Here is a 24595-nt window from a genome sequence, read left to right on the forward strand (position 1 = left end):
TGGAGTCACCGCCAGGCTGTACCATGCCCCCTCATTCCCTTGTCAGCCCCCAGCATTTCATTTGCAAATGAGAGGGCTGACACCAGGAGGTGTCTTTTCTCGGGTCACATGCTGCTTTAGGGGAACGCTTTTGGTGGAGGGAGTAGAGTGGATAGAGGAGTGGTCTGGAAGTTGTAGGATATCTTGTCGGATTTTTTTGTCCCTTGTAAATGTCATCAGATTATCTGTGGTATGTCTTTTTTCAGTATTCCTGCCCAACAATCATTAGATCTATAAGTATGAAATCACGTTTTTCTTCAGCTGAAAAAAAAGTTCTCTTATTATTTCCTAAATCATTCATTCTTGATTCGTTCTCTTTTCTTCTTCCAAAGACAAATTCCTATTTATTCTCATATGTTACTCCTGTTTCTTTGAGTTTCATAGTATCTTTCTCTCCCTTTGTTTTTTTTGCAAGGAGATTCGGTAAATTGATTTCCTAGTTCACAGAGTACGCCCTCTTCCGTCTCTGCAATATCTTCCTGCCAGTCACTTTGAACTTTGAAACTTAAATAAAATGTCTAACTCCCAATCCCATACCTGATGGGAAATTTAGTGCCTTCCCTAGGTTTTTTGGGGTTTTTGGTTTTGTTTTGCTTTGTTTTGTTTAATTCCAGTGGGTTTTGTACATATGGTCTCTTAGAAGTCCAATTTTCTTTGGCCAGTGATCTCCTGACCTCACTCCTGCTTACAGGCCATCCTGGCCCAGACAGAGAACACGTCTTTCCCTGTGTTTCCCAAGCGCTGTTCAGCTTGTGTGGTGCTCTCTTTGCAGGAGGTGTCAGGAGAGGGTGACAACTCGGCCTGCCAGAGGGTGCACGCTGTCCTGAAAGTCCGCAGCCTCCCCATCTCAGCAGCAGCTCTCACACAGCCACGTCCTCAGCAGGGCCCATCCTGCCCTGACGCTTCCACCTCTCTTCCTTCTCCAGAACTTCCTTCTCCAGAATCCTAGTTTCTTTCTCTGTTGATATTTAAACAGGTGGAAAAGCTATCACCAGACCTGTTTTCTCTTCAAGAGAATTCAGGATCCTCCCAGTAAAATGATGATATTTCTACACGAATGCACTAATGAAAAATATTTTTTTCTTAAGTTCCGTCTTTTGTACTAAGTCCCTTTGGGGAGAGAGATCTTGGCTCTGATCACTCAATTTATTATCTCTGATACCCAATTTCTCTCACATGTGTAGTGATTCTTGTACCCATAAAATTTATGAACATGCAATAAATGTACAGTCTCCAACAACAAAATCCACACCCTAGAGAGGGTGCCTCTGGAACGATACAACTGTTGCTCCTCTCTCAGCTGCTTAAATCACCATTATCCAGGAGGAATAACACTCGTTACTGTCTGTTCTGTTCTCCTTTGTCTACCCGATTTAGAGTCATTTTCATGATGCATCTGGTCCTCATACCATACCTTTAGTCCTCATACCAAGCCAGTTCACTTGAGCTGTCCATATGCTTGCATTAGGGCTGGTAAGCCAATGACCAAAGTCCACAGCTGCTCAGTGTGCAAGTGGCGCTGTCCCGTTGACTAATGGCCTGTGACGAAACACCGTGAACATGTCGGGTGCGAGAAGCCCGTGATATTGCAACAGGAATGCTCACATTTGCTGCTGCAAGTGCAAACTGGTACAGTCTCTCTGGAAAATTGGGTGACAGTCCCTACCAAAGTTTAATGTTTATATACCATTTGACCCAGAAATGCCATTCCTGGGTATATTCCTCAAAGAAATGAGGGCTTATGTCCACGAAAAGTTATGCACCAGAATATTCATAGCATATTTAATCATAACGGGCAAAAACAAGGAGCAATCCAAATATCTAATAATAGTAGGATAAAGAAAACATAGCGTATTTACACAATGGAATAGTATGCAGCAATGAAAAGGAACGCCCACTGCCGTGTATAATAACATGGATAAATCTCATAATCAGAATGGTAGGTAGGAAAAAGAGGCCAGATATATAACTGTATGATTCCATTTATATAAAATTCAAGAGTAGGCGTAACTCACCTGCGGTGATAGAGGTCAGAAGAGTGGCTGCTGCTTGAGTGGGGATTGGCAGGGGGGAGTTGGCTCGGGACTACCAGTGTTCTGTACCTCGACGTGGGGGTGGTTATGTGGGTGTAGATCTGTGTACAAAGTCATAAGGCTGTAAGTCAAGATTAGTGCACACCTGACTATAGGTTGTACTTCAATTTAAAAAATATTTTATGTTATAGAACTAGGGAAGAAAGAATTTGAGAGACTCTCTTGATTTGGGAAGGAGAAGAACAGTTTCAGGGAAGGTGTTACCTAGAAGAATTGCCTTATGTAGAGATCCTTTCTTCCTCTATCCTATTAACAGACTTTTCTCCAACTAGAACAGGTTAAAACTGCCTTGCTCCTTGACTGATGATTTGCTATGGAGTCGTTCCCTTCATGCCATTGCAAACATCCTGGTCGATACAAGTCCCAAGTCCTGTTCCCTGTGTTCCAGAAGCTACAATCTTACAGAGAGATACGACTAACAAATAACATATTTAGGGAATTTAGTATTACTCCTTTTTCTTCAAGTGCCATTTGCAAGGTACAGAATTCTCCAGGAATTCAGGAGAAAGAAAAGTCAGTGAGAAATGGAGTGAGCAGGGTGCCTGGGTGGCTCAGTCAGTTATGTGTCTGCCTTCAGCTCAGGTCATGATCCCGGGGTCCTGGGACAGAGCTGGCTCCCTGCTCAGTGGGGAACCTGCTTCTCCCTCTACCTCTGCCCCCCCAACCCCCTCTCATGCACACACTCGCTGGCTCTGTCTCCCCCTCTCTCAAATAAATAAATAAATAAAATCTTAAGAAAAAAGACATGGAGTGAGTGATTTCAATGAAGGAGGAAGGACTTGAGGTGAGTTTTTAAAAAGCTGATGGGCAGACCAACTCTGATAGCCCTTTATTGTTTATTATACTTGCTTAAAGAACCATGGAAGAGCTGCTTGCAAGAGCTGGAGTAGTGGCCAGCCAAGACACAGAGAATTTGTCAAATAGGGGGAAATAAATCAATCAAGAAGAGGATCCCAGACTTGCCAGGAGATCTGGGTTTGGATCCAACTGAGCTGACAGTGTTCTGGGCTCCAGGGGCTGGGAAGACAGAAGCACAGTCAGAAGAGTATAGAAATCAGGGATGAGCTGGGGCCAGAACTAAACTCTACACCCCAATGGAAGATAGTCTACAGATACCCTTTCTTCTCTAATAAAGCAGTTATTCTTATTGCATTAAAAAAACCCAGAACTGTGTGTATATGTGTATGTAACAGGCTGACTCACTTTCAGGAGTGTACAGAAAGTTAGGGGGTTTATTAATTCCTCCTTGATGCTTTCTCCTCTCTCACCCCATTCACCTAGCTACCCCTCCACAGCCATACACACACACACACACACATCCCTACACCCAGCCACCCCGCACACACCTGTACAAACACACACACACACGCACACTCCAACACCCAGCCACCCCCCCACACACCCATACACCACCCCCACGCACATCCCCACACCCAGCCACCCCCCACACACCCATACAGAAACACACACTCATTCCCACATCCAGTCACTCCCCACACTTCCCCACCCCCAGCCACCCCCCACACGTCCATACAAACACAGACACACACACACACACACACACACACACACACACACACCCCTCCCCATACTCTGGGGCTGGCAGGGAATTAGAAGTTTATCTAAACTCACCCTCCACTCCCTCAGCTCTAAGGGGTGGAGCTGTGTGGTAAAGGCTGGGTGGTATCTGAAGACAGCTGAAATTCACCTCAGATGTCTGAATGTGCTTCCAGAAGTCTCACTTACCTGCTGTGCTCTCATAATTGCTTTTGAAAAGGTTTTCTGGCTTCAAAGAAATCAAATCAAATTTGTTACCAAGCAAATTGAAATTTCCAGGCTGCAGTCATTCTAGAAGCTCAAAACATCTTTAAAAGAAGATTTCAGTCTCCCTCTGTTTCTGCTTTCTCTAAGGAGCTGTTTTGTGCGGTTTGGCCCCTTCCTACCTGGAATGGAACGAAGGTATAGTTTACAGTTTTTTTCCTACAGAATTTGGGATTGATATTTTTGGCAGCTTGTCTTCACTGCTTCTGATGAAAAGATACAAGAAGTGAAAGCTGTTGGTAGAGGATGGAGTAGAGTTCCTGCTGGGAAGACGATTTGGGGATATGCAGTGTGGGCCATTATCGGAGCATCTGTTTCACAACTCAGTCAATGATGTGGGTACGGAGCTCCTCCACACTCTGCCTGCCCTGATATGCTACCTGCCACACCCTGCCTGCCCTGATATCTCTCCCCCCCATCCACTTCGACCCAGCCCTTCAACAGTGACTTCTCCTCTTCTGCAGATTTCCATTATTTTTGTCTCTGGCTACCCGCAGATCTTCTTGCTTTGGGAACTTGCTTCTCTCAGTACATTGCCTCCTGCTTTGCTTAGGGCTCAGAAAGCTTTAGGATCATGAGAAATAGTAAAAGTTTAGGGCTGAAGGGGCCTGGAGGGTTTGGAGTTGAGGGGTGCCCTGGACTCAGAGGTACTCTGAATTCATGGCTCAGAAGTGCGGTCAGCCTTCAAGTTCCTCACAGTAAAATGCTGACTCCTATAGGAGACAGATAATGTTTTCGGGGCTGGGTTGGAGCTTAATCGCCCTTTGCAACTTGTTTCTGTGGGGGAAATGTCAATTGTAATATGAATAAATTTTTAAACTGCTACCTAGTCACGTTGAGGATACTGTCCGGAGGATATTATATTTTTAAAATGTCAGTGTATTATTTGGGTATGCACTGGTTCTCAAGGAAACATGAAGCTATTCTAAAGATATTCTGGAATGTTGCATATTTAAATCCCAGGTTCATAAAAAAGGCTTGTAAGAGTTGCTGTTGTGGGCCATTAAGTGCAGTGTTCATTTCTTCTTTCAATAATTATTTATTGGAATCCTCACGTATGCTAAGCTCTTGGGGGTACAGTGGCAAACTTACACACACGGTTCCTTCCTTATGTGGCTTTCAGTTTTTTTTTTTAGGGGATACAGATAATTAACTAATCTCATAATTCAAGGTGGGATTACACAATTAATAAGTCCTATGAAAGAAAGGTACATGGCACTATGGAGACGGTATAATAGGATTTGGCCTTCTCTGGGGAATCAGGGAAGGCTTCCTTCCCAGTGGGCGTGATGACTGAACCGAGATCTAAAGGGTAGGAGAGTTAAATCTGTGAGGAAGACGTCGAAGCAGTGTATTCTGGGTACGGGGTTGTACTTTGAGGAAATGAAAAATGGCCAGGTGTTGCCAGGAGAAATAGCATAGATAAAGGGCTGGAGGAAGTGATTAGGGGTCACTGTGAGTCACCTCCTAGGCCATATTAGGTATTTGCTTTTCTAGAAGCAATGGCAGGATATTGATGCATATTTGAGAGGTGGGAGAAAGATGGCAGGATGAAATTATCTTGAAATTTCCATTTTAAATGTCATCCTGGCCATAGTAGAAAGAACAAGTTAGAGCATGAAAGTTGGGGTGATCAGTTAGGGGACTATGACAGTGGTCCAGAAGGGAGATGGTGGTCATTTGGATAAAGTGGAAGAGGAGGATGGTCGTCAAGTATACTTACCAGGTAAAATGGACAGACTTGAATTGAATATGGGGTAGTGAGAGGAAGGGAGGTGTCGTCTAACAGGGGGTCATGATGGATGTATGAAGGTTTGGGGATGGGTGAGAAGTTTCAGGTGTCTTTAAGACATCGTGAAGGATATGTCCACAAGGCAATTAGCTGTTGAAACATGGCTTTGTGGTTCCCGTCTACTCATATATGTGTTTAAGTCCTTTGTGTTCTGGGGCCGTGGGTATGGATGAGATCCCTTAGGAAGAACATGTGAAAAGAAGAAGATGTAGAACACAGCCTTGAGGAGCTACCACGTTTAATGACCAGGTGGAGGGAGGACGAGTCTACAGTGGAAACGGGAAGGATGGCCAGAAACGTAGGAGGAGAAATCGTGAGCTGTTGGTTGTGCAGAAACAGCAATTGCAAGAAGTATGTCTGACTTTAAAGGAGAGGAAAAGGAGAACTACCTGGAGAGCGTGTGGGGCTGAGACATGTTTGTTTGTTTCAAATGGGTGAGATTTGGCAGTTTAAAAGTCAATTTAAGGGGCGCCTGGGTGGCACAGCGGTTAAGCGTCTGCCTTTGGCTCAGGGCGTGATCCCGGAGTTCTGGGATCGAGCCCCACATCAGGCTCCTCCGCTATGAGCCTGCTTCTTCCTCTCCCACTCCCCCTGCTTGTGTTCCCTCTCTCACTGGCTGTCTCTATCTCTGTCAAATAAATAAATAAAATCTTAAAAAAAAAGTCAATTTAATGCTGTATGATTCCATGTATATATCACTTGCAAAATGGCATTGAGGATAGAGGACAAATCCGTGGTTGCCAGAGGATAGGCACGGGGTTGGGGGGTGCCATGTAAAGGGCAGTCCTTGGGAGTTCCACCGAGCAAGGTTCTGGTGGTGATGGAAGACTTACGTATCTTGATTGTGGCAGTAGCTACACAAGACTATACTTGGAATAAAATTTTTCACAGAACTTACACTAGCACATGCAGATGGGTACGTGTAGAAGCTGGCGACTACTGGGTAATGTTTGTACTCAACAGTGTTGCAGCAATGTCCATTTCCTGGCTTCGACATTGTAATACAGTAATGCAGTGATGTAAGGTGTCCCTAGTAGGAGAAGCTAGGTCAAGGATACAGAGGACTCGTGACTAGTATTGCAAATTTCTGTGAGTCCATTTCAAAATAGACCTGTCCAGGTCTATGTTATTTTTATTTCAAACTTTATTTCAAAATAAAAAGTTGGAGGGAATCAATGATAGTTGGAGAAAGATATGACATTTACAGTGGAAAGATGTCCTGGAAGAATGTCTTTTTCTCTTTTTCTTTAGTAGTTTGTCCTTTAGGTGCAGCCTAATTATTATTCTCATCATCATTACTTATGCATAACACATGGGAAGCACTTATCATTAAAATATAACTCAAACCCCCCTCCAGTTCTGGCCACTAGAAGACAATCCAGAGGCAATTTGGGGAACTTAAAGAGGCAAATGCATTGGTGGTCCACCTTATGTGTTGATTATAACTGGTGGTGGGGGTGGGCTGCTTCCCCCCCCCCCCGAAAGGGCAATCTTTATTTACAGTTATATATCAGAATAAGTGAGGAGTGCAGATGCTTTGAAAGCCATATTTAAAATACTAGTTTTTGGGGTGCCTGGGTGGCTCCATCGGTTAAGTGGGTTAAGTATCTGACTTGTGGTTTCCGCTCTGATCATGATCTCAGGGTCCTGAGATCGAGCCCCTTGTGTCCTGGGCTCCATGCTCAGCGGGAAGTCTGCCTCCCTCTCTCCCTCTCTTTCTGCCTCTCTCCCCGAGCGTGCCCACGCTGGCTCTCTCTCAAATTAAATAAATAAAATGTTCTAAAAATATAACATAAAATAAGATACTAGTTTCCTTACTATTTTTGTTGTACAATATAATGTATATACAGAGAAGTTCATAAAACATAAAGCTTAACACTTATAAATACCAGTTTAATGCAAGTCAATAACCATAACATCACCCACGAGCACCCCAGAACTCTCTTACGTGCCCCTTTCTTTTTTTGAAAATAACTTTATTGATACATGATTTAAATACCATAAAATTGATCTAAGTGTGCCAGTCAACAGTCATTGGTATATTCACAGAGGTATGCAGCTACCATCACAGTTTTAGATTCTTTCCATCACCCCAAAAAGAAACCTCCTACCCATAACCAGTCACTCCCCCTTCTCCATCCACACCTCCACTCGCACCCCTGACAACCACTAATCTACTTTCTATTACTATAGATCTGCCAATTCTGGACATTTCGTATAAATGGGATTATATGATATGTGGCCCTTTATGGCTTGTTTCAGTTAACACGATTTTTTGAGGTGCATCTGTGTTGTAGGATGCATTGGTTCATCATTCCTGTTTATTGCCAAGTAGTATTCCATTGTGTAGACATGCCTGTTTTGTTTATCCACTAATCAGTCAGTGAACATTCAGCTTATTTCCATCATGACCAAATGAACACTCATGTACAAGTTTTTGTGTGGATGTAGGTTTCCAGTTCTTTTGGGTTAGAGACCTGGGAGTAGAATTGCCGAGTCATACAGACATGCGGTGTTTAACACGTTGAGAATCTGCCGAATTGTCTTCAGCAGTCCCACCAGCAATGCGTGTTGGTTCCTATTTCTCGACATCCTCACAATGCCTGTTATTATTCCTGTTTTTATAATTGCCATCCTAATGGATGTGAAGTAGTATCTCACTGTAGTTTTGACTTGAGTTTCCCTCTTGACTAATGATGTCGAGCTTCTATTCATGTGTGTTACTGACCTTTTGTACATCTTTATTTGGAGAAATGTCTGTTCAAACCCTTTATTTTGGGGGATGTCTCAGTGGCTCAGTCAGTTAAGCATCTGCCTTCAGCTCAGATCGTGATATCAGGGTCCTAGGATTGAACCCCACATTGGGCTCCCTGCTCAGCAGGGAGTCTGCTTCTCCCCCTGCTTGCTGCTCCCCCTGCTTGTGCTCTCTCTCTCTCTGACAAATAACTAAATAAAATCTTGGGGAAAAAAAAAAAGATCCCAAGCTCCGCAGACTCTCTTCTGTGCTGCTGAGCTGATATCACCTAGATGCATAACCCTCTCTTCAATTCCTCTTTCCCTTGGAGGTTCCCTTGCTCTTCTCCCTGGTGGTTGGGGGTGCCACTGAGCCTTTGGAGAGTCACAGGGTCTGAAAAGCCTCCCCCTCATGCCTACCCTCTGTGTCTCTCAAATAAGCGTGTGCATATTACTGCCATCTTGTGGTCATATCTTTTTTTTTCTTTGATCAGCCCTGAAATCCTCCCAATTCACTCCTACAGTTTTCTTCTAGAAGTTGTATAGTTTTAACTACTATATTTAGGTCTGTGATTCATTTGGAGTTAAATTTTTTATGTGGTGTGAGGCAAGGGTACAATTTCATCCTTTTGCATGTGGCTATTCAGTTGTCCCACCACTGTTTGTTAAAAAAAAACAAAATAAAACTATTCTTTCAACTATTATGGTCTTGGTACCTTTGTTGAAAATCAACTGACCATACACACACATGGATTTATTTCTGGACTCCATTGATATCTGTGTCTATCCTTACGCTAGTACCACACTGTCTTGATTGCTGTCGATTTGCAGTAAGTTTGAAATTGGGAAGTAAGAGTCCTCCAACTTGGTTTCTTTTAAAATTGCTTTGACTATTCTTTGCATTTCCATGAAAATCTTAGGATCACCTTGTCAGTTTCTGATTTTTGGATAGGGGTTGCATTACACCTGTAGATCAATTTAGAGAGAATTTCCATCTTAACAGTTTGAAGTCTTCTGATCCATGAACATGGGATGTCTTTCTCTTTAGTTAGAGCTTTAATTTCCTTCAGTGTTTTGTAGTTTCCAGTGTACAAGTCGTGCATTTCTTTTGAATTTATTCCTAATTGTTTTATTCTTTTTGATGGTATTCTGAGTGGAATTATTTTCGTAATTTCTTTTTTGAATGGTATATTGCTAGCATGTAGAAACACAATTGATTTTTATTCATCTTCTGTACCTTTGCTGAACTTGTCCATTAACTCTAGAAAATTTTTAGTAAATCTCTTAGGATTTTCTATATATAAGATCATGTTGTCTGCACATAGTTTTACTTTTCTTTTCCAGTCTTGATGGCTTGTATTTATTTATGTTTCTCACTTAATTTACCTGAGTAGAACCTCCAGTATAATGTTGAGTAGAAGTGGCAAGAGAAGAGACGCTTTTCTTGTCCCTGATCTTAAGGGAAAGCCTGTAGTCTTTCATCATTAAGTATAATGTTAGCTGTGGGATTTTTGTAGATCAGACTGAAGAAATTCCCCTCTGTTCTTAGTTGTTGTTGTTGTTTTTAATTACCAAGAGATGTTGGATTTTTGTCAAATGCTCTTTCTGTATCTTTTTAGATGATCATGTAGTTTTTATCTCTTACTTTATCAATATGATATATTAATTGATTTTTAGATGTTAAGTCATTCTCGTATTTGTATGATAAATCCCACTTGGTCTGGAAGAACTTACGAAGGATTGATACTCATTTTTCTCTGAATGTATAGTAGAACTCATCAGTGAAGCCATCTGGGTCTGAGCTTTCTTGTGGAAATATTAATTTTAATTACTAATTCAATCTCTTTGCCTGTCATAACCTTATTCACGTTTTCTATTTCTTCATGAAACGATGCTGGCAATTCATGTTCATCCAGGAATTTGTCCACTTCCTTCTGTTATCTTATTTGTTGGCATATAGTTGTTTAAAGTATTATCTTACAGTCCTTTTATTTTTTTAAAGATTTATTTATTTATTTTTAGAGGAGGTGGGAGGGAGGGGCAGAAGGAGATGGAGAGAGAGAAACTCAAGCAGACTCCCCACTGAGCAGGGAGCCTGACAGGGGGCTCAGTCTCATGACCCTGAGATCATGACCTGAGCTGAAACCAAGAGTCAGATGCTTAACTGACTGGGCCACCCAGTTACCCCTACCTTACTGTCCTTTTAATATTTGTAGGATTGATGATAGTGTCTCCTTTTTCATTCCTGATTTTTGTGATATATGTTTTCTCTTTTTCTCCTGGTCAGTCTACCTAATGTTTTGTCAATTTGCCAATCTCAAAGAACCATCTTTTGGTTTCATTGATTTCTCTAGTGTTTTTGTGTTCTGCTTCACTGATTTCTACTGTAATTGTTATTATTTTTCTCTCTTCTCCGTGCTTGGGTTTCACTTGTTTTCCTTTTCCTAGAATAAAAGTTGAAGGTTTTGATTATTGATTTATGATTTCCTCTTTTCCAGGATAGCCATTTAAAGCAATAAATTTCCCTTTATGTCCGGCTTTGGCTATCATGTGCTTCTTTCTGATTATAATTCTCTCTCCACCAAAGATAATATGCTACTTTTACTTCAGTAATATTTTTCTCACTTTCCTAAACAATATATTTTAGTTGCCTGTTTGGGAACGTTATTTGAGTGAGATCCCATTGAATATATTTGCATACGTGTGTGTGTCTGTGTGTGTATAGCTTGTCCCTTAACACACTGGTGTATGATTTTACAAGTAGTCTAATTGGTTCGTTTATATTTTGTCTTATATTCCATGGCATGATGTTTCACCATTATAATTTATTTACATAATATATAAATGTATAATTTGTCATTTTATTATTGATGTACATTTGGCTTGTTTCCAGTTTGAAGCTAATATGAATAATGGTGTGATGTACATCCTCGTACATGTAATTTGGAGAACATATGCACACATTTCTCTAGTGCTGAGACTTAGCTAAAAGGATTGCTAAGTTACGATGTATGTGTATTTTCTATTTTATTAGAGAATGTCACATTGTTTTCCATGTGACTGAACCATTAGTGTTATATGAGAGTTTCCATTACTCCCCATAAACACTTGGTATTTTCAGTTGTTTTAATTTTAGTCATTCTGGTAAGTGTCGTGGTATGTTAGTGTGGTTTTAATTTTCATTTCCCCAATTACTAGGTTGAGCCCTCTTTTTATGCTTATTAACCATTTGAATATTCTCCTTTGTAAAGTGCTTGTCCATTTATCTTGTATATTGTGGAGTCTTTTTATTACTGATTTGTAGAAGTTCTTCTGTTTCTGCATTGAAGGCTTTCGTTATATGTGTATTGTAAGTGCCCCATGTGGGGGTTTGTCTTGTCGTTCTCTTATAATGCCTTTGATGAGCATGTTATTCTTTTTATATAGTCTGAAATGCCAATAATTTTCTTTTTGGGTGGTGCTTTTTTTGTGTTTTGTTGAAAAAAATCCACCCTTCCCCAAGATCACGAAGACATTTTCCTATATTATCTTTCAAAAACTTTACTGTTAGCCTTTTTTCCCAAGAGTTTATTTTGAAGTAATCTCCATGTCCAACATGGGGGGTCGAACTCATGACCCTGAGATCAAGAGTCCCATGCTCTACTGACTGAGCCAGCCGGGGGCCCTTGCCTTTTTTTGTTTTTTTTAAGACACGTTTATTCAGTGTTGTGATCAGACTATTACACTTAGTAATCAACAGCATGTGTGTAAAAGAAAAAAATCCACATTAAAACCCTTTGTTGGAATATTTTACAGTTTCCACAGAACAGAAACTAAACCTGTTATACAGTTAGTCACGAATATAGTTCTTGAGGTTTTTGCCCTTACACATGAATATTGTCTGAAATACCTCTTTTTTTTTAAGTTTTTAATGTAAATTCCAGTTAGTTACCATACAGAGTATATTAGTTTCAGGTGTACAAGTTAGTGATTCAGCACTTCCATACAACACTCAGTGCTCATCACAACAAGTACTCTCCTTCATCCCCATCACCCATTTAATCACCCCATCCCAACTCCTCTTTGATAACCATTAGTTTGTTCTTTGTAGTTTGGAGTCTGTTTCTTGGTTTGTCTCTTGCTCTCTTTTTCCCTATACCTGTTTGTTTTGTTTCTTAAATTCCACACGAGTGAAATCATATAGTATTCATCTTTCTCTGACTGACTTATTTCGCTTAGCTTAACAACATGGATGGAGCTAGAACAGGTCCCTGTAGCAGTGAGGCCCGGCCACCACTGTGCTTGGCTGAGTTCACAATCTGTTGTGACCTGTAGCTTCCCTGTCACTTCTCTGGCTCTCCTTTCCTGCTGAGCTTTGTATCCTGTTGAACAATATGGAATAAAGGTGTTAATCTAAACAAAACATAGTAAGACTCAAGGCTACAATCCCATAGCAAGTTTTGTTTCGCACAAATTTTACTGACCTGAATACTACTATCCACAATTTTACTACCATTATAATGTTAATGATTTTGCACTGCCCAGCTACACTAGGGTTTCTGGGTTCATTATCAGTTACAAAAATGAACTCAAAACATAAAAAGGTGTATACGTATATTGTTAGCCTTTTAAATGTAGATCTTTAATATGCCTGGAATTGATTTTTGTCTATACTATAGGTATATAGTATATATATTCATATAGTTCAATATGAACTCCAAATTATCCCAGCAACACATATGGAAAAGTTTGTCCTTCCCCTATGGTTTTACAATGTCACTTTTCTTTTTCTTTTTCTCTTTCTTTCTTTCTTTCTTTCAAGATTTTGTTTATTTGAGAGAGAGAGAGTGCATGTGGGGGGTCAGGGGGAGAGGCAAAGGGAGAGGGAGAGGCAGACTTCCCACTGAGCAGGGACCCTAATGCAGAACTCGATCCCAGGACCCTGAGATTATGACCTGAGCCGAAGGCAGACGCTTAACAAACTGAGCCCCCCAGGCGCCCCTACAATGTCCCTTTTCAAGTGTTACTGTAGATACGTGTTTGTTTCCAGCCCTCTGTTCTTTTGTTGGTATATTTTATCTATCATTGCGTCAATATCATGCTATCTTAATAATTATAACTTTGAAATAAGTCGAGATATTTGTTGGGACAAATCTTCCCTTATTCTTCTTCAAGAATGTTTTAGAATAAGTTTTTATGATGTAAACAAAACGAACTCCCTCCAAAGAAGCTTCCTGGGAATTTGATTTGGATTATATTATGTCTATGAATTAATTTGGACTGGATTGACATCTTTATAATATTGAGTTTCCAATCAGTGAACAAAGTAAAACTCTCCACTTACAGATCTACTTACTGTCTCTCTTAATGTCTCTCAATAGAGTTTTTATCATTTCCTCCATAGACATCATCACATCTTTTGCTAGATTTATTCCTAGATATTTCATATTTTATGCAATTGTAAGTTTTATCTTTTAAATTGTTGAATATTCTTTTTTTTTTCCCTACTGGTCTGAGAATAGATTGGCTTTTAAACTGCTTGATTGTATACCCAGCAACTCTGCTTAACTTCGTACATTCTTATAATTTATCTGTGTATTCCTATGGATGCTTTACATATACGGTCTGCCTTCAAATCCTGAAAGCTTTTTCTTCTTTTTTCCCAACTCTTATATTTTTAAATTTCTTTTTCTTGCCTTAATGTCCTGGGTCGGTCTTCCAGTACAATATTGAATAAAAGCGGTAATTGGAAGCATCCATATCTCATTACTAGGTTCCAAGGAAAGTGTTCGGTGCTTCACCATTATGGATATTTGCTGTAGGTTTTGGTTTGGTTTGGTTGGTTTGGTTTACATATTTTCTCTCAGATAAGGATTTTTCCTATTTTGCTATGAATTTTTGGCATGAATAGATGTAATTTTCTTTAACCGTTGTGTCTACTGAGATGATTTTATGACTTTTCTCATTGAATCTGTTTTTGTGGAGAGTTCTCTTAATTTTTTTAATGTTAAATTCACCTTGCATTTCTGGAATGAAGTCTAGTTGGTTATGATATTTTATCTTTTTCATATATTTCTGGTCTGGGTTTGTGAATATTTTAGAATTTTTGCATCCATGTTCATGAGTAAAATTGGCCTCTAAATGATTTTTCTCATATTGTCCTAAAGATTAAGGTAACCTTGGGGTGCCTGACTGGCTCAGTCAGTAGAGCATGCAATTCTTGGTCTTGGGGTTGTGAGTTCAAGCCCCATGTTGGGTGTAGAGATTACCTTAAAAAAAGATTAAAGTAGCCTTATACAATGAGTTGGGGGAATTGTTTATTCCACTTCAATTATCTGAAAATTTTTTGTAAGTTTGAAATGATTCCTACGTTGAATTTAATAGAACTTGTGTGAAGCCAGTGAATGCACAACGTGCATTCTGTGGTTGTTGGGCAGATGGTTTTATATACATGGTTATACATGCATGGTGCAGTTCAATATTTGTGTGGTTTAGATCTTTGATGTTATTACTATTTTGTCTGTTATTGTCATTTATTATTTTATCTTTACTTTCTTGTAAAAAGGCCATTTATTTTTGTAAAAATACTCTCCTCAAGGGTTTATGTTGATGACTGGTGAGATTCTGATTAAATAAGACTTGGAAAACCACAAAGTTCTGTGTGAATGTAGAGTATGCCCTAATAGACAAATGAAGGAGCTCGGTTTTTTTTAAGTTTATAAAATGGTAAGAATAGGAACACTGGCTCTGTATAATAGATTAAACTGTCGGAAACTTTTTGCAAAAACTGTCAACTCTTGGCAATCTCATATCATTCAGCACAACACTGTGAAGACAGAAAATGTCTTATACAATTGTCATAATAAAAACAATACATTTTATATGTTTAGCTGATTAAATGAGTATTTTATTCTGCTCCCAAAGCATTAGGCTTTTACACCAGGAAGGGAGAAAAATATGGCTCATTGTGGTCAGAGAGTGCAGTTTGCTTCCTGACAACATTCTTCTCAACTCTCCCTCACAATTACCACCTTCCCTCCCCACCCACTTTCTTTGTATCTCCTGTTTCTGTTTTCCTATCATTCCTGTAAGTAGCTCACTCTTCTATTTTTTTTTTTTTAGATTAACAAAAGTTGCCTGGCAGTGCTCTAAGTGCTTCTTTTAAAAACTGTGGTGAAATATGTATAACATGAAATATATCATCTTAACTATTTTTAAGCATACAGTTCAGTGGCATTAATTAACATTCACAAGTTGTGTGCCCATCACTACCATCCATCTCCAAAACTCTCTTCATCTTGCAAAACTGAAACTATATGACTATCAGTAACTCCCCATTCTCTCTCCCCTCAGCCCTGGCAGCCACCATTCCTTTTTCTGTCTCTGTGAATTTGACTACTCCTGGTGCTTCAGATAAACGACATCCTGCAGCACTAAGTGTTCTTCTGCTATTTCATTTAATCCTCCCAATAAGTCAGGGGAGGAGGATTATCCTTTAAAAAATTGTTTGAATTGAAGTATAGTTGACACACAATGTTAACATTAGTTTCAGGCATACAACATGGTGATTCAACATCATTCTTTTTTTTTTTTTTTTTAAAGATTTTATTTATTTGACAGAGATAGAGACAGCCAGTGAGAAAGGGAACACAAGCAGGGGGAGTGGGAGAGGAAGAAGCAGGCTCATAGCAGAGGAGCCCGATGTGGGGCTCGATCCCATAACGCCAAGATCACGCCCTGAGCTGAAGGCAGACGCTCAACCGCTGTGCCACCCAGGCGCCCCTCAACATCATTCTTTATGCTGTGCTCACGAGTGTAGCTCCTATCTGTCACCATATAGCACCATTACAGTACCATTGCCTATATTCCCGATGCTGTAGCTTTTATTCCTGTGGCTTATTCATTCCATACCTGGAAACCTGTATCTCCCCTTCCCTCTCACCATTTGCCCATCGCCTTCCCAACCTCTTTCCTCTGGCAACCATCAGTTTGTTCTCCCTATTTATGGGTCCGTTTTTGCTTTGGTTTGTTTGTTTTGTTCTGTGTTTTAGGTTCCAAGTGAAATCATATGGTATTTGTCTGTCTTTGACTTCTTTTACTTAGCATAACTCCCTCTAGGTCCACCATGTTTTCACAAATGGCAAGATCTTATTCTTTTTTATGACTAAGTAATATTCCACTATTTATACTCCGTGTGTGTGTGTGTGTGTGTGTGTGTGTGTGTGTGTGTGTACACCACATCTTCTTTATCCATTCATTTATCAGTGGACACTTTGGTTGCTTCCATATCTTGGCTATTGTGAATAATGCTATAATAAACATAGGGGTGCCTATATCTTGAAAAGTAGTGTTTTCATTTTCTTTGGGTAAATGCCCATTACTAGAGTTCCTGGATTGTATGGTATTGCTATTTTTAATTTACTGTTTTCCATAGTGGCTGCACCAATTTACATTTCCACCAACAGTGCACGAGGGTTCCTTTTTTTGTCCATATCCTCCCTAATACTGTTATTTCTTGTCTTTTTGATATTAACCATTCTGACAGGTGTAAGGGGGTAGCTCACTGTGGTTTTGATTTGCATTTCCCTCCTGATGTGTGATGTTGAGCATCTTTTCATGTGTCTGGTGGCCATCTGGATGTCTTTGAAAAAATGTCTTTTCAGGTTCTCTGCCCATTTTCAAATTAGGTTGGGGTTTCTTTGGGTGTTAAGTTGTGTAAGTTCTTTACATATTTTGGACACTAACCCCTTATTGGATTTATCATTTACAAATATCTTCCCCTATTCCATAGGTTGCCTTTTCATTTTGTTGATGGTTTCCTTTGCTGTGCAAAAGCTTAATTTGGTGTAGTCCCAATAGCTTATTTTTGCTTTTGTTTCTCTTGCCTGAGGAGACATATCTAGAAAAATGTTGCTAAGGCCAATATCAATGAGATTACTGCCTATATTTTCTTCTAGGTCACTCTTTTATTTTGAATGCACTTTATTCTTTGCCTTATTTATCAGGCCGTATTTTAAACCATTAAATTTTATGTTTTTTGGTTTTATTAAATAAATTAACTATTACAAATTTTGAAACGAGATAATATTTATTTATTTATTTATTTATTAAAAGATTTTATTTATTTATTCGACAGAGATAGAGACAGCCAGCGAGAGAGGGAACACAAGCAGGGGGAGTGGGAGAGGAAGAAGCAGGCTCATAGCAGAGGAGCCTGATGTGGGGCTCGATCCCATAACGCCGGGATCACGCCCTGAGCTGAAGGCAGACGCTTAACCGCTGTGCCACCCAGGCGCCCCTATTTTTTAAATATACTTTATTGTTTGTATTTATTGTTAATATTTACAGAAAAATTGAGAGGCTATTAAATAGTTTTCATATATACCACACCCAATTTCTTCTATTACTAATATTTGCACCAGCATGACAAGTTTGTTACAATTAATGAACCAGTGTTGGATATATTATTCTTAACTAGTTTATTTACATCTTAGTTTTACCTAATGTCATTTTCTGTCCCAGGATCACATCTAAGATACCACATTACATTTAATCATCATGTCTTCTTGGGCATCTCTTGGCTGGGACAGTTTCTCAAGCTTTCCTTGTTTTTTATGATCTTGATAATTTCAAGGAGTACTGATCAAATATTTTGTAGGACATCTCTTTATTGGAATTTGTCTGCTGTTTTTCTCAAGATTAGACTAAGGTTATGGGTTTTGGGGAGGAAGATCACGGAGGTAAAGTGCCATTTCATTACATCACATCACATCAAGGTTACATAGTAACATAATTTATCACTGTTGATACTGACCTCGAGCACCCGAATGAGGTAGTGTTTGTCACATTTCTCCCCTGTGAAGTTGTTTTCTCTTTCTCCCTCCTTCCCAAGAGGTGTTCTTTGAAAGGAAATCACTATACCTAGCCCACATTTAAGGGGTAAGAATTTATGTCCCCCCTCCTTGAGTCAGGCTAAGTATACACATAAATTATTTTAAATTATTCTGTAAGATTTATCTCTCCCCCCCATTTATTTATTCAGTAATTTATTTATACCAGATGGCCTCATGGAATTTATTTTATACCTTGGGTTATAATTCAGTACTATTTTTTTCCCCAAAATGTTCTGGCTTTAACCACTGGGCGCTCTTTTAGGTAACCCTTTGTTTCTTTGTCGTAACCCCATCCATATAGCTGTTTGGGGGTTTTGGTTTTGGTTTTTGGTTTTGAGTGTGTGTGTTTGCACTTTCTTACTCTCTGGCCTGACAAGATGGTCTAGGCTCACCTTGTGTATTTCCTTTCCTTGTCCTAGAATCAGCCATTTCTCTCTAAGGAACCCTGGTTTCTTTTATTGGAGAGTGATATTAGACGCCAAGATCTGGCTGCCGGGTGTCCTTGTTGCCCTGGGATATTGTTGCTTCTTGGCCCTCTCAGCTACTGAGCCAGTAGATTTGCGTATACTAACTAGTATATACACACATATCCACAGATTTTTCTATGTGTATCCATTAGTATCCCCATTAAGCTAAACATGAGTTCATACTGACGTGTCTGATTCTGATCCATTACCACCCCAGTCCTTCTAGCTTTCTCCCCTTGCTTCTCTGTAGATTCCCACTCCAACTGAGATAAACGCAGCTCTCTCCCTTGCCGCTCATTTATTTAATTGTGCAATTGCACTATATATGTACAGAAGGATCATTATCGTTAACCCAGTCCCCTATGCAAAACAGCATTGTCAACTAGAGTATAACAGTGATGCGCTATTCCTTTTGTCTTTTAGTCTTACAGACTCCATTCATTTCCAAAGGTACTTGGCCCCACCTTTTCTCCTCACCCATTTCAGTTAGGTTGTTTCATGCATTTGTAACAAATTCTCCTGTTAGTCTATATTCTTTCCTAGGATCCCGCCACCTTCTAAATGATTTTTTTTTTTTAATTTGCCTACATTGAGGTTCACCCTGTTCTATAGAGCTGTGTGGCTTTTCACAAATGTGTAATGTCATTCCCATTGTTACAATATCATACAAAATAGTTTCACCAATCTCCTGTGCTTCACCTATTTGACCTCACCCCCCCCACCAAACACCTGGTAACCATTGATCTTTTTCCTGTCTCCGTAGTTTTGCCATTCCCAGAATGCCATGTAAATAGAATCACATAGTATGTAGCCTAATCAGACTGTATTATTCACTTAATAATATGCATTTAAGGTTCAGCCCTGTATACTTTTGGGTTTATAGTTCATTTCTTTTTTTCTTTTTTCTTTTTTTTTTTTTAACATAGACTTTATATTTTAGAGAAATTTTAGGTTCGTGGCAAAGTTGTGCAGAAAGTACACAGTTTCCATATATATCATTGCCTCACACATACGGAGCCTCCCCCATTGTGAACGTACCACACCAGAGTGGTACATTTGTTAAACAGTTGATGAACCTACATTGACACATCATTATCACCCCAAATCTGTAGTTTACATTAGTGTCCGTTCTTGGTGGCGGTGTGTCAGTTTGTATAAATTCTATGGGTTTGGATAAATATATAATGACGTGTCTACCACGATATCATGCAGAATAGTTTCATTCACTTCTGTGTTCTGCCTGTTCCTTTGCCCCTCACCCCTAATCCCCGGGAACCACTGTCTCTAAGTTTTGCCTTTTTCTAGAATGTCATATAGTTGGAATTATACCATATATAGGCATTTCATATTGTCTTCTTTCATTTAGTAATATGCATTTAAGTTTTCCCTATGTTTGTCTGGGTCTTGATAGCACATTTATTTTTAACACTGAGTAATAGTCCACTGTCTGGATGGACCATAGTTTGTTTGTCCATCACCTACTGAAGCACATCTTGGCTGCTTCCAGATTTTGACAATAAAGCTGCTATAAACATCCATGTGCAGGATTTTGTGTGGATATGTTTTCAACTCATTTGGCTAAATACCCAGGAGCATGATTGTTGGATCGTTTTAGTAAGAGTATGTTTAGTTTTTTTTTTAATTTTATTTATTTACTGTAGAGAGAGAAAGTGAGAATGAGCAATGAGGGGGAGCAGAGGAAGAGCGAGAGAGAGACTCTCAAGCAGACTCCATGCTGAGTGTGAAGCCTGAAGTGGGGCCCAATATCACAACCCTGACTGAGATCATGACCTGAGCTAAAACCAAGAGTCTGACACTTAACCTACTGAGCCACCCAGGCATCCCCAGTGTGTTTAGTTTTATAAGAAACCACCAAATTCTCTTCCAAAGTGGCTGTACCATTTTGCATTCCCACCAGAAGTAAATGAATGTTCCTGTTCCTCACATCCTCACCAGCATTTGATATTTTCAGTGTTCTGGATTTGGGCCATTTTAATAGGTGTGTAATGGTATCCCACTGTTATTTTAATTTGCAATTCCCTAATGACATTTGATGTTGAGTGGCTTTTCATACATTATTTGCTACCAGTATGTTTTTTGTGAGGGGTCTCTTCAGATCTTTGTCCCATTGTTTGATCGAATTGTGTTTTCTTATTGTTGAGTTTTAAGAGTTCTTTGTTTAATTAGATGACAGTCTTTTATTGGATATTTTTTTGCAAATATTTTCTCCTAGCCTGTGGTTTGTGTTCTCATTCTCTTGACAATGTCTTTCACAGAACAGAAGTTTTTGATTTTAATGACACCCAGCTTATCGGTAATTCTTTCATGGGTGAAATCTTACGCACTGTATCTAAAAAGTCATAACCCAAGGTCATCTAGATTTTCTATGTAATTTTCTAGGAGTTTTATTGTTTTGCATTTTGCATTTAGGTATCTGAGCCATTTTGAATGGATTTTTGTAAAAAGTGTACGGTGTAGGTTTATTCATTCGGATGTGGATATCCAGTTGTTTCAGCACCAGACTCTTTTCTTCATTGCAAGGCCTTTGCTCCTCTGTCAAAGATCAGTTGACTGTATTTGTGTATATCTATTTTTAGGCTCTCTACTCTGTTCCATTGACCTATTTGTGTTTTCTTTTGCAACTCTGTCTTGATTTGTAGATTTTTAGCTTTATACTAAGTGTTGAAGTCTGGTAGTTTTAATCTTCTGACTTCGTTTTTCTCCTTCAATATTGTATTGGTTATTCTGCGTCTTTTTCCTCTTCATATAAATTTTAGAATCAGTTTGTTGATATCCACAAAATAACATGCGAGGATTCTGACTGAAATTGTGTTGATTCTGTGGATCAATCTGGGAAGAATTGACATCGTGACAATATTGTCTTCCCATCCATGAACATAGAATCTTTCATTGCTCTGGATGTGCCTGTGGCTGGCCGTAAGCCTGGTCAGGACTGCTGCAGGTGTGCTGGAGGGCGGGACTGTTTTCCAGCCCAGCTGGATGCTAGGTCCAGGGAGGATTGCTGTGAGCATGCTGATGTGTGGGGTTAATGTCCTGTTGGCATGAGGTCTGCCAAGGTGCAGGGTTGTATGGCGCTCTCAGCATGGTGCACCTTCTGGTGTTAACAGTCTAGAGGGAAGATTCTAAAATGGCACCCGCATGGCAGAATGGGAGCAAAAACTGTTGCTGCCAGTGTGTCTCAGTCCCCAGGGAGAGGCCCAGCTACTGCCTGCCTCTCTGGCGAGTGCTCCAAGTTTACTAAGTGTGTCTCCTTCACCTGTGGTCTATGCACTCTTTTAAAAAAAGATTTTGTTTATTTATTTATTTGAAAGAGAGAGACAGAGAAGGAGCAGGGGAAGTGGCAGGCAGAGGGAGAGGAAGAAGCAGACTCCCCTGGGACTTGATCCCAGGACCCGAGCTGAAGGCAGACACTTAATCAACTGAGCCACCCAGGCATCCCTATGCACTTTTAAATCTGGTGTTTTCTGCTGGTTTCTGGACCAAGTGAGTCTGCACATGAGCTCTTTAAGAGTGAGTGCTCGTTTCCCTACAGTATTGTAGTTGTCCTAGACGTATCGCCTATTGATTTTTAAAGACAGGTGTTTTGGGGACTCATCTTTCCTGTGCAGGATCTATGGGGTGCCTAATGTGGAGCTTGAATCTCTCACTCCTCGGGGAAAATTCCGTACCTTTGAGTTCTCTTGCCTTCATGGAATACCACACCTGGAGTGTGGCTTTTTTCCTTAGCAAAGCTGTATCTCTGCCTCTTCTACCCGTCTCGGTGCTGGTGGAGACTCTCTCGCTCCAGTTTGTAGGTCTCCTTCCCAGGGTATTATTCCATATGTAGTTGTAGATTTGTTGTATCCAAGGGCGGAGGTGAGCTCAGGATGCTTCTGTGCCACCATCTCAAACCCTCAACTGTCACATTTTTTCGTTTACCTTAGGTTCCAGTGTGATTTCTCACAGAACTGGTAAACAAAGATGTAGCTAGTTCAGCCTGCTTTGCATGGTGCATGCAAGGCCTTAGGGTCTAGCATAGAACTTTGGCTAAGTGGTTCACTCAATCAAGTAAAACACTATTTAGGGAGGTTTTCCTTTTACACTTTTATTTTATTCTTTTTCTAAGATTTTATTTATTTATTTGTCAGAGAGAGAGCACAGCAGGGGGAGCAGCAGGCAGAGGGAGGAGCAGACTCCCGCTGAGCAGGGAGCCTGATGCGGGACCTGATCCCAGGACCCTGAGTTCATGACCTGAGCCGAAGGCAGACGCGTAACTGACTGAGCCACCCAAGCGTCCCCTTATACACTTTTAGACAAATTATTCTAGGAAATTGTGTCAGTGTTTGCTGTGGCTCGATGTCAGATATTTGTACTCATAAGAACAAAGTTAAAAAAAATTTATGAGGCATGAATGGATTCTTTCCTATCAAATATATTAGAAAACATTTTTGGAAATATTGAGATCTGTTGTGAGCAGAATTACCAAGAATTGGGGACAGAAGTGATGAAGACAATCTTCTTTGAAGAAGTAGATCATATTCTATTAGAGAGCTGTGCCTTATCAGTTTAAACGTGGAAGAAGCTTCCCTGTTATTCTCTATCTTGGTGTGTTTTTAAAAATTACTTTTATTTCCCATTTAAGAAATTTGCAGGACTTCTAAAAATGAAAGTGAAAATGCCACAAACGTACTTGAGCTAAATCAGTTTTAAGTTAACATGTGAGGAAAATTTTGGCCACTTTTGGTTTGGAATGGAATGTAAAATTAAGCAACATGCACCCAGATTTCATGCCACACAAATATATGCAGCATATGCAAAAAAGATATTTTGAAACTTCTCTTGGCAAAAATTATATTATGTTTCAGACTAGCATCATAGAGTCTGTTTAGAAATTGGGGTCTGAAAAGTACAACCTCTGTAGTTTCCCTGAACAAACAGGAAAGATCCAAATGCTTCATTTACTGCGGACGTAGGTTTTAGGTATAAAGTATTCAGATGAGTGCAGTGGGAGAGTTAGTTCATTAAATAGCTAGCTAGTAAAGACATACCTCTGCTAAGTGATAGGGAGAGAAGCGTGGAGAAGATAGTGTTTTAAAAAGCGTCTGCATGTAAGTAAGCAGGGCACCGTGCTGGGTACAAGGTTATAATGTTCTGCAGAATAGAAATGCACATGGAGGAGTAATAAACTTGTCCTGGGAGGAGCTTTGGAGGCTCGACCGAGGTGGGGGCAGGGGGTGGGTGGTGACGACTGAGTTATATTTGGACCTAAAGGGTGACCGTCAGTGGAGAAAGGAGAGGAACTGTGTCGTTGGCAGAAGCATCAGGTCCAGATACAAAAGTTCAGAAGTGGGGGAGAGCAGAGTGGGTTCTTAGAGGTGAAGAGGGTTGTACTTCTGAAGGAGGTGTGGCAGAGAGAGGAAGCGGTTCAACGGAATTGATGGTGAACTGGGCTACACACCCTCTCTTGCATACCTTATGGGAGCAAATGAGCAACAGAAGCTGAGAGAGGAACCACCGTTCTTTCCACGTTCCCAGGGAGAGGCAGCAGCAGACTATGGGCAGGCAAGTGAGAGGGGCTTTCGTTCTTGGGGAAGGCAGAGACCAGCACTCAGCAAGTAAAGCGTACGTGGCCAGGGGGGCGGAAAGGGCACCGTCGGGGAGCCAGGAGCCTGGGTACTTGGAGGGAGGAGTTTACAAGGTATTATGGTAAAAAAAGGTTTAGAGTTGCCAGTTCCAAGAGATTATGATCTCTTATTGCTCTTTCCTCTCAAAATGTTT

The 24595-nt window shown here is 40.1% G+C and overlaps 1 protein-coding gene across 7 annotated transcripts in view; it reads left to right on the plus strand.

Moving 5' to 3' along the window:
* Window positions 1-4065: 4065 nt before the first annotated feature.
* LOC103665030 (cytidine monophosphate-N-acetylneuraminic acid hydroxylase) overlaps window positions 4066-24595 on the plus strand; it is a 104573-nt gene continuing 84043 nt past the window's right edge. For 2 of the 7 annotated variants that reach the window (XR_005838763.1, XM_040644905.1), the window contains exon 1: window positions 24078-24439. Coding sequence is in view for 6 of the 7 variants with exons in the window: in XM_040644905.1 (XP_040500839.1) it covers window positions 24372-24439 (68 nt within the window). In the remaining variant the exon portion in view is untranslated. Of the gene's footprint in view, window positions 4092-24077; window positions 24440-24595 lie in introns of those variants that run through there. The other 5 variants (XM_040644907.1, XM_040644904.1, XM_040644906.1 and 2 more) reach the window with 5 other exon arrangements.

This window comes from Ursus maritimus, unplaced genomic scaffold (assembly GCF_017311325.1).
Source record: "Ursus maritimus isolate PB19 unplaced genomic scaffold, ASM1731132v1 scaffold_30, whole genome shotgun sequence".
NCBI lineage: Eukaryota > Metazoa > Chordata > Mammalia > Carnivora > Ursidae > Ursus > Ursus maritimus.